This window comes from Lynx rufus, unplaced genomic scaffold (assembly GCF_022079265.1).
Source record: "Lynx rufus isolate CCGP_SWC_20201006 ecotype Redwood Valley unplaced genomic scaffold, mLynRuf1.p SCAF_1, whole genome shotgun sequence".
NCBI classification, from domain to species: domain Eukaryota; kingdom Metazoa; phylum Chordata; class Mammalia; order Carnivora; family Felidae; genus Lynx; species Lynx rufus.
Genome location: NW_025814823.1, coordinates 152,891,099 through 152,902,375, shown reverse-complemented (window position 1 = coordinate 152,902,375; position 11,277 = coordinate 152,891,099). Strand labels below are relative to the sequence as shown.

Genomic DNA, 11,277 nt, shown 5'->3' with positions numbered 1-11,277 from the left:
TTGCATTAAAGTTTACCTTCTTATGGAATACCTAACTTCACAGTCCCTGAGAATTTAAGCCAGAAAAACAAGACTCATGCTGGTAAAGCAACCTGCAAATACTACCTATCTGTTCTCACGGTTGGTCAACCTTAAACTTCTACAAAGATCTTCCAAGGGGGGAAGACAATGCACTTAAGGCAGATGGCTGGAGCCTCCTGGAGCTAATCCTTACCTAAAAGGGCTGTCTTACCATCTGCTGGACTAAAATTGTGGAGGCAAATTGAAAGCTAGGAAAAATACTTCAGTGCATTTGCTCAATTCACAAAGTTATCTGCAGATTTATAATAAAGCAAGTAAATAGAACCATTGAGATCAGATTTCTATAAATTAAGTGGTATTTGGCTAAGGTACTAAGGAAGTGAGAGAATGAAACAATATTTTTTAAATTTTTATTTTTTGAGAGAGCGCATGTGTGCAAGCACACACAAGTGGGTCAGGAGCAAAGGGAGAGGGAGGGAGAGAATCCCACACTCAGTGCAGAGCCCAGCGTGGGGCTCCATCTCACGACTATAAGATCATGACTTGAGCTGAAATCAAGAGTCAATGCTTAACTGAATAAGCCACCCAGGTGCCCCTAAAACATCAATGTTTTAATTAATAATCCTAAGTGACTATTTGCCCATTACAACTGGAAACTTTATGACCTTCTAAGTCCAGTAGATTGTTGTTTTAATGTGGACTTTTTTATTCCTGTTTTCCATTTAGAATGTTTACAATTTCCCAGAAGCTTATTTCAATAATTCACATATGATCAACACAGCACTGAACTATGGTCTTCACACGCATCTTGAATTAACTGAGGAGGTATTAAAATTGAAAGTGATCTTTTTCCTGAGAAAGTCACATTACAAAATGGCACAATATACATTTTCTCCAATCTTCCCCTCCAGAATACACGATGGGAAAATCAGATTATAATATATTTTTTGAGGAAAATATGTTCGATTTTTAAAACTTTTAAATCACTTACCAAGCTACAATTTTTTAGAGGGTGATGGCCAAATTAAAATTAAGTGATCATTTCTATAAGGTATGAATGAATACATACAGCAAATTTTGGTTGGTGTTTAAGCAATTTTTGTAGGAAATAGTTTACAGGTGGAGAAACTAAGGCACAGAAAACCAAGCTCATTTTCAAGACTGAGTCTAATGGTAAAGGCAGAAATAGAATTTGGCTGTGATTCTCAAGGTTAGAGGGTAATAGGTAATACCTTCCCTAAAGAGAAAATTTATTCCTTTTGGTAGGTAACAATCATCTAAAAATACATAATATGAATTCCCTTGAAAATCTTTGGCATTTGTGTGTCTTTGGAGGCTGAGGGTTTTTAGGTATTTTCCCTGCCAAAATAGAAAAAAAGCAGGGGAGCTAGTTTTTAATAAACAAAAAAGATTGATCTTGATTTTAAAATGACCTGAGTTTTATTCTGCACTGTGATATAAATCACTTGGGTAACTAGGAGTCCTATGAAATTTAACAGCAGCCACTACAGCTCAAAAATCTGGCATTTTCCCCAGCGTGTATGTTTTTGATCACAAAACTTCCAATCTCATAAATTACACCGTTGTGAACTCAGGTAGGTTTATGTAGTCGTAGCACAGAACATACCATGTAAAAGTAAAAGATAAAATTATTTTCAAGTTTCTTTGTTTTTAAAGTGCTCCTTGTGCAGTATTAATCAATGTTCAGATTACAGAAATCCACTATGATGACCAGTACTAGTTTTACAACAGATCAAGTTAAACAAGAATAATTTGTTCAAGTATGAATACATAGATTAAAAGATGCAAAAACTCTAGGCACATTCAAATCTGAATAATACAAAAAAAAAAAATCCACTTGAACACATAAGAGGCATGACAGGGTGTTGAGAAGGAATGTCAGAGCATCAGAGACTAACTGGTAAGGTACCTAGTATGTAAACTCAATGTGGTTCCGAGTATTTTGACAGCAAATATTTGTCTAACAAAACAGGAACAAAAATACAATACTCATTCCTTATCAGAAATAGAAAACAAGTCTGTCCAAATATTTAGAAGCTGTATCATAAAGATATTTTTGGAGACATTCCATAGCTAATAGGTTGCTTCATCCATGTTGTCATCACTGTCTGCACCAAAATCATCTCCATCTTCAAAGTATGAATTAATGTAGTCATTTTCCTAAGTGAAGTGAGAAATTTCTCAGTTAACATTAAAATGAATTAGTAACATTATTAAAAAACATAATTTAGGCTGTCCCTTTAATCTTAATTTATGAATATCAAATCTGGATAATAAGAAAATATATCCCGCTTTAAAAAAGTCTCTGCTATTTCATCTCCTTAAAAAATATTTTTCACTCCCATCTACCTGTGCTGCTTTCCACAAGACCATCACCTCCTACTATTCTCAGGCACCAACTAGTTAAGAGAAAATGAAGGAATGTCCGTTACTCCTTAGTAGAATGATACATCGAATTCATTATACCTCAGTAAGATGATACAGGGTTTAGTTAGCCAAACCACCAATTAGTTACTCCAAACAAATGTACAATCAAGAAACAAAGCCAATTTACATTAACATTCAAGTACACCAGAACTGAGGTTTTCAGTCCTGATGTGTAATTGAGCGAAAGTAGAGGGATTTTTGCTTTCTATCAAAATACAAGCCTCAAGATACCAAAAAAAAAAAACACCTAGAAAATGCCATATTCCATCCGGGAGCCCTCGGTTTCCTTGAGGTTAAGAGGGATTAAACTCCTGGGAACATTTCAATTATTAAGACAGGGTAAGACTATTATCCATGTAAATGATTCCTGATATTTCTGTGCTTTCTATCAAAAATTTAAAAATCCATTTTGGATATGGATTAAAAGAAATTTAAGAGCATTATTAACCAATTCCAGTGTATGGGATGTATCTGGATTTTGATTGGAACAAACAAAAAAAATTTGGCGGACAACTGAAAATATTTGAACATTGGCTTAATATTTGATGATATTAAGGATATTAGGTGTACTAATGATGTTGTGATGTTGTTAAAGAGTCCTTATTTTTTAGTCCATACTGAAATATTTATGGATGAAATGATACAATGCCTGGGATTTGCTTTATAATAATCCAAGGTGGATGGGGAATGGAAATGGGGCGGGATAGGAGTGGACTGGGTGAATGAATGGGTGGTTGAAAGACTGGCTATAAACTGATGATTGTTAAAGCTGGGTGATAAGTCCATAGATGTTTATTTTACTAGTTACTAGATTTTTGTACATCATTGAAATCTGCCATAAAAATATTAATCTGCATTTCTACTCTCTATAACAGGAGTTACGATACAGTAACAAAATAGAGAATATTCTCTAAAGAAAGGCATCTGGATTTCAGCTTTATAAGTATCTATGTGGTGGGATTTTTTACTATGTAAGTTTATATAAATAATGCAAGACAACTTGCATTATTCAGATATAGATTTCATTACTTTGTCTTCCCTCAACACTGTAAGTTTCTATATCCAGTAAGTTTCCATATCATCCCCAGTAAGATGGCCTGGTTTCTCTGTTGCCAAGAAATCTAAGGATGTCTGGAAATATGGCTGAAGCCTGGGGCTAGTGTACAGGGGAGGTGTGGCATGGTTGAGAGTTCAAATGAACCTCACTGTAAATGAAATTGGAAGGGATATTCCACTATTCCAAATCAAGCACATGCAATTTATGCTTTAGACATGAGCACCTCCAAGTACATTCAGTGATTCACAATAGGTAATTTCGTGATGTTAATAATATTGATACAGGTACAAAATGAGAACTTGTTGAAACTGATGGCTTAAATGGTTCTTGGCTTTCATTTGAACGCTTGATTTTTTTCTTTAATAACAATATTCACAAGACCGAGGAAAGAAAAAGTCTGTATTTCTTGAATTTTACACAGAGGTGTTATATAGTTTATATATATATAAAACTATATATAGTTGCTCCATTTACTCTTCAGAAACAATGCTTATCAAATCCTCAATACATCAAGTAAGTTAATTAGCATGATTTTTTCATTAATTGACTGCTAAAAAGAGTAAAGAATAAATATAGAAAAGTCTTTAATCTCCCCTCTTCATCCTTCACCCAGCCTCATACTCAAAACAGGTATCATTTCTCTATTAAAGTGGAAATATATTTATATAAACTGTTTAGTGCTTTGCTAAGGCCTAACACAGAATTCTGAAACTACTAGAATCCTGATGTCTGTTATTCTTGTTAGGAAAGATCTTACTCTCAACAGAGCTCACCTCAAGCAGACTTTATAAGCAGAGCATTCCAAAAGCCAGCCTTGTCTAGAAAACAAGCCACTAGCCACTAAAAGCTAATAGCACGCCATGACCCCCAAGACCAGTTATGACACTCAAAAATGTCTCCAAATATTACCAGATATACCTCAGAGGGCAAAATTACCACTGGTAGAGAACCACTGGTTCATAGCAACAAACTTTCAAACTTGGTCTAACCATGGCTCCTTCCAATCGAAGCAACTGGGCTTTCTAAAATACAAATATGATAAAACTACTCTGCGGCTTAAAACCCTTCAGTGGCTCCCCACAGCACTCAGGGTAAGGTAATATTGTTCAGCCTGGTACTTAAGATCCCCCCCTTTTTTTTGTCTCCGGCTTCATGTCTCCACACACCCCCACTTACATCCTCCAGCCTAGCCATACTGACTCACCTGGTCAATTACACTAGTATGCTATACCCTCCTCGCCTGCAAGCCTTCTCCACGCTCTTTCCTCTATCTGTAATTATCTTCCACTCCATTTTTCATCTTGATGTGATTTAGTCTTCAGATTGTCTTTTTTGAGATACCTTCTTTCATATTAAAATGGAGTTTGGTGCCCTTCTTACATACCCCTGTAACATCCTGAACTAGATATTACACCATAGCATTATTCATTATATTATAATTGTCTCTTCTCTTGTGTGTCTCCCCACTAGACCAATATCCTTGATGGGAGAACTATATCTGATCCTGATATTCCCCGTGTCTAGTACAATTCTAAGAACCACTTAGTATAAAAACACACTGAATGAAAGAAAATGAGTAATAGGTATATATAGGGCAACTAAAACTTTGGATAAGGATGCATACAGGGAGACTGTAGAGAGAAAAGGAATTCCAAAGGAAGAACTCTGAAGAATACCAACATTTAAAGATGAGAAAGAAAAGAACTCAAAAGAGGCCACGAAAAGGTACCAGACTAGGAGAAAAACAGGAAGTGTTGTGTCACAAAAACCCAGAAAAGCAATAATGTTTGCCTATGTCTTAGCATCCAGCACAACGCCTGGCATATATAGCTGATGCCATAATTGCCTTAATTTGTTGAATTTAAATAAAGGAAATAATATTTTAAATTTTTTTTTTCAACGTTTATTTTATTTTTGGGACAGAGGGAGACAGAGCATGAACGGGGGAGGGGCAGAGAGAGAGGGAGACACAGAATCGGAAGCAGGCTCCAGGCTCTGAGCCATCAGCCCAGAGCCCGACGCAGGGCTCGAACTCACGGACCGCGAGATCGTGACCTGGCTGAAGTCGGACGCTTAACCGACTGCGCCACCCAGGCGCCCCAGGAAATAATATTTTAATCATGATGTTGTGAGAGTGTTAAATGTTGCAGAAAAGTCCAGTGAAATAAGGACTAAATTTTATTTATTAGTGAACTTGGTGGCAACAATTTTAAGAGCATGTAGGTGAAAATCAGATGAAAAAGAACTAAATGCAGGAGGTTACAGGGCAGTGAGCAAGTGAAGCAAGCTAAACAACTTCCCAGGACACAGCAGCACACTTGGAGGGGAATCATAATGAGAGATGAACGTGTTTCTTTTTTTTTTTAACATTTATTTATTTTTGAGAGACAGAGACAGAGCATGAGCAGGGGAAGGGCAGATAGAGAGAGAAGGAGACACAGAATCTGAAGCAGACTGCAGGCTCTGAGCAAGCTGTCAGCACAGAGCCTGATGTGGGGCTCAAACCCACAAACCATGAGATCATGACCTGAGCCGAAGTCGGATGCCCAACTGACTGAGCCACCCAGGCGCCCCGAGAGATGAACATGTTTTAATGCATGAATGGAAAATATGAGTAGGAAAAGAGACTGAAAATATGAAAAGGGAAATGACATGAGGATTATGGTTCCCACCCCCAAAAAGGCAAGACAGTTAGTTCCAAATACGATGAAGCCTATTTCTTCCACTGGAAAAACAAACAAAAAAACAAAAACAAAAACAAGGAGGAAAGACATTTAGTCTGAAGGCAGAGGACATGAAATTATGGGAGTATCTTCTTGACGGCTTCATTTTCTGTATGAAGATGCTATTATCTGCTAAGAGTGAAAGGAAAGGTAGTCAAGGAGAGGGATTAAGAAGAAAAGAGATGATCTAAAATAACTGCCATAGACAGAGGATTTGACAAGAGAAACAGAGAAATCATGTAAGCCAACAAAAAAGGGCTAATGTTGTTTTAGTGGCATGGGTTCCTGTGATTTCTCAAAAAAGCTCAATAGGCAGTTTGGAGGGGAAAAGCAGAGACAGTGGAATTGATCACAGGTTACTTTGATCTCAAGTGGGTGCTGGGAGGACAAGGGAAGAGAGGAATGGCAAGAAAGCAGTTAAAGGGTGAGCAAGGGTCTAGGTCCCTTAGGGAAGGAAATTAAGACAAGGAACCAATGAAGGGGAAATAGAGAATCAGAGAGCCTGGCGGTCTCAAACATGTCAGAGTGTAGGAATAAAAAAGTGAATGATCCGGAATGAAAGCTGGAGACAGGTTTAATTTTAAAATGTTTAAATTTGAAATTTATCTGGAAGAATAAAGAATACTCAGGAAAATTCTTCCAAAAATGTTAATAATCAGAAGCTTCTATTAATTGCATCAGCAGAGTGATGGTTCAAAACCAGATCTCAGAAATACATCTAAGTCGAAATGAGAATCTGAGAGCTGATACAGGGGAATTTCAAACCAGTGAAGAAAGAAAAGTGTTTAATAAATGAGGTTAGCGGCTGGCTAGCCATTTGGAGATAGATAAAAATGGATCCAGACCTCTCCCTTTACACCAATGTAAATTAAAAAAAAAAATCCAAAATTTAATGTAAACTAATTAAAGCATATAATAAAGATTTCACAGCTGTAGCAGTTTCAGGTAAAGAAAAGATTCGGTGGCATGTGAGGAGCTATAATGGAGTGAAAACAAAGTGCACTGTCATGGAGAAGAAACTCTCAGCCTAGGACTACTGCAAGAGGTATCTAAGTCCCAAAGATGCCATAACCAACAAAGTTAATCTACTCAAAAATAAATAATGAAAAATGACTGTCTCTATTTTGAAATGCACCATGTTTCTAAAAGTTAGAAATCCCAAACCCAAACCGCTAAGTCCTGCCTCAGTCGGATACTTGAGGTTGGATCATACATGTTCCCCGACAGGGTCCACATGCACTTTGGGATTTAAAACATGATGGTATGCATTGCAGGGATTTCCTCTTCAGACACTGAATTTAGTGACTAAGTCCTTAATTACTGTCATTGCTGATTTAAAATTTTATGTAGATAAATCTTAAGCTAATCTGATCAATTTCCTTAACTCGTGGACTTCCACTTACAAACTTGCCTCTGGAGTTATTTTTACCTCCTACATTCAGTTTAGTATCATTATTTCAATGCAATAATAATTCTCTTGACACTGAGGAATTGATAGCAGTGATAATGATACATCCCTGGTACCCATCAACTTGGTTTTGGTTTGTTATTTTAATTATATAGCATATATCTGAATCTTATTAGATAATCCTTAAACTTAGTAACTTTGTTACCATCCTCCAATAGACCATTACCTCTTCTTGCTCTTCTTCATCATACTCCTCTTGTTCTGCAGCATCATCATCCTCATCATCATCGCCTTCTTTATTTTTCTCTTTGCTTCCTTCTTTCTCTTCATTTTCCTCATCTGATTTTTCACCATCACCTCTCTTTTCCAATTCCTGGTATAAATGAACTTCATTAATTAAAAATTATTTTATTTTATTTTATTTTTTTCTGAGAGAGAGAGAGAGGGAGACAGAGAAGGAGAGCACATGAGTAGGGGAGGGGCAGAGGGAAAGGATCCAAAGTGGGCTCTGTGCTGACAGGCTGACAGCAGCAAGCCCGATGTGGGGCTCGAGCTCATGAACTGTGAGTTCACGACCTGAGCGGAAGTTGGATGCCCAACCAACTGAGCCACCTAGGTGCCCTTGAACTTCATTAACTTAAATGGAATTCACTAGACTTTAACCTCCCTGCTTAGCTCAGGAGAACATAGTTAACCTATCATCTTATTCTAAAACTCCAGGCCACCACCTAGGAAACTGTGAGTTCACTCAAGAAAGGAGGAACTCTTGGGGCGCCCAGGTGGTTCAGTCAGTTAAGCGTCCGACTTCAGCTCGGGTCATGACCTCACAGTTTGTGAGTTCGAGCCCCATGTCAGGCTCTGTGCTGACAACTTGGAGCCTGGAGTCTGCTTCAGATTCTGTGTCTCCCTCTCTCTCTATTCCTCCCCTGCTTATGCTGTGTCTGTCTCTTAATAATAAATAAACATTTTTTTTTTAAATTTTTTTTTCAACGTTTATTTATTTTTGGGACAGAGAGAGACAGAGCATGAACGGGGGAGGGGCAGAGAGAGAGGGAGACACAGAATCGGAAACAGGCTCCAGGCTCCGAGCCATCAGCCCAGAGCCTGACGCGGGGCTCGAACTCACAGACCGCGAGATCGTGACCTGGCTGAAGTCGGACGCTTAACCGACTGCGCCACCCAGGCGCCCCGAAATAAACATTTTTAAAAAATTAAAAAAAAAAAGGAGGGACTCTCTGTCTTGTCATTACACTAGCATTTACTTTGTTTTTGTTAGTTCATAACTAGATCTCAGGTATTGCTAGGGTATCAGCTCTAATGCACAATGCTTTATTTTTATGATTTCCTTCCTACCTCCTTCTAAAATATTGAGTTGATTCAGTTTATGGAGAGACACTATCAGGATGTTATTCTCTTGTCCTTCCAACATGAAAGGAGAAAAGAGAATATAATGATAACATTTCAAAATGCCTGTTTAATTTATTTTGAGAGAGAAGGGGCAGAGAGAGAGGGAGAGAGAATTCCAAGCAGACTCCGCACCAGCAGCACAGTGCCCAATGCAGGTCTCGAACTCACGAACTGTGAGATCATGACCTGAGCCAAAGCAAAATCAAGAGTCAAATGCTTAACTGACTGAGCCACCCAGGTGCCCTTTATTTATTTACTTTTAAAGTAAGCTTTATTCTCAACCTGGAGCTTGAACTCAGGACCCTGAGATCAAAAGTTGAATGCTCTCTGGGGTGCCTGGGTGGCTCAGTCGGTTAAGCGACTGACTTCAGCTCAGGTCATGATCTCCTGGTTCGTGAATTCGAGCCCTGCGAATATAAAATAGTGTTTATAGATCTTTTGAAGTGTCTGTAAATACGTACACACATACACACATACCCACATATAATGATGCTATGTTGACATTAACATATGGAGTTTTTTCTTTTCTATTTTAATCATATTGCGGTAAAGAGGCCTACAACCCATGAATATTGTGTAGTTAAAAGAAAACTGTGCTGCTATGTTTATTTAACTCTGTGAAAAGTATACACTATATCTGAAAAATCCTGCTATTAGCTATTATTTCACAATTAGATATACACTTATTCAAGCTAATTAAGGAAAATATTTTTCAAATATAGAATTCATTCAGTGCTGTGTATGACCAGGAAGTCTTTATTTCCATTACTGCCACCTCAAATATATTTAAATTTTTTTTTTTTTTCAACGTTTATTTATTTTTGGGACAGAGAGAGACAGAGCATGAACGGGGGAGGGGCAGAGAGAGAGGGAGACACAGAATCGGAAACAGGCTCCAGGCTCTGAGCCATCAGCCCAGAGTCTGCCGCGGGGCTCGAACTCACGGACCGCGAGATCGTGACCTGGCTGAAGTCGGACGCTTAACCGACTGCGCCACCCAGGCGCCCCTCAAATATATTTAAATAAATAACAACTTTATTTCTACCACGTAGATCTAAATCAAACCCATAAAATACTTAAATCGGTGAACTATTGCAGATAACTGCAATTTAAAAAAATGATCTCAGAGCCACACACATTCTCTCACTACTTTATTCTTTTTGTGTTAAACTGCTATTTTTGGTTTGTCTGCTTATTAGTCTCCATTTTCTCCTCTGTGAGATTTAACTATTTACCCCTACTATCTTACAGATTTGTTGTAAGAATAATGTGATTCACATAACATGAAAACACTTTGCAAACAGTTAACTTATAGAAAGGGAACAGTTCTTCTAGTTTAAATAATACATAGCTACCCTACAGAGAGGCCTTCCTGTAAATCAAACAGATACAAGCTCAAATATTAGTTTACTGCTGTCTGATTATTCACACATTAATCATGAGATCTGACTGTATGTTACTCCTTCTCCATCCACAGAAGCTTTTTTTTTTTTAAGTTTATTTATTTATTTTGAGAGAGACAGCACGAGGATGGGAGGGGCAGAGAGAGAGGGAGAGACAATCCCAACCAGGCTCCATGCTGTCAGCACAGAGTCCCATGTGGGGCTCAATCCCACGAACTGAGAGATCATGACCTGAGCCAAAACCAAGAGTCAGACGCTTAACTGACTGAGCCACCCAGGCGCCCCCAAATAAGTTTTATTATAATAAATTTGCAGCTACTTTTGCTAAAGAAATGAAACAATAATAGAGTCATCCAGAAGCTAATTTTACTCTTTAACTCAGAGTTAATAAAGCTAACTCATTTAGATTTCTAGATTTAAAACTCTAATTTTAACAATGTGCAAAATGAAAAAGGTGTTTAAATGTAGAAAACCTGGAAGCATCATTTGTTCTGATGAGACTACATTCAGATCAATCTTCCTTATAGCACATGTCATATGCAGTTTTGAGAAGCTTTGACAACAGTCTGAATCTGTGTTCAGTTAATATAAGTTGGCAAGTTCTGCAACCTCATCCATCATTCTACCACAGTTAAACCTGACAGTTATCACTTTTCCTTCAATATCCTCCTGGCTTTATTTTCATACATGTTATCTCCAGCTCAAGTACTAGTTAAAAAATAAAATAACAAACATGAGTTTCTGTTACCACATAGCTATGCCAACTTGACCAAACAAGTAGAAGTTTTCTTTATTTTTATTTTTTAATGT

General features: G+C 37.6%; 1 protein-coding gene across 1 annotated transcript in view; it reads right to left on the bottom strand.

The window, feature by feature from the left end:
- Positions 1-562: 562 nt before the first annotated feature.
- POLR3G (RNA polymerase III subunit G) overlaps positions 563-11,277 on the bottom strand; it is a 44,101-nt gene continuing 33,386 nt past the window's right edge. The window contains exons 7-8 of the mRNA XM_047071853.1: positions 7,884-8,030; positions 563-2,202 (exon numbers count right to left, since the gene is read on the bottom strand). Of these exons, the coding sequence (XP_046927809.1) occupies positions 2,116-2,202; positions 7,884-8,030 (234 nt within the window). The 3' untranslated portion in view covers positions 563-2,115. The remainder of the gene's footprint in view (positions 2,203-7,883; positions 8,031-11,277) is intronic.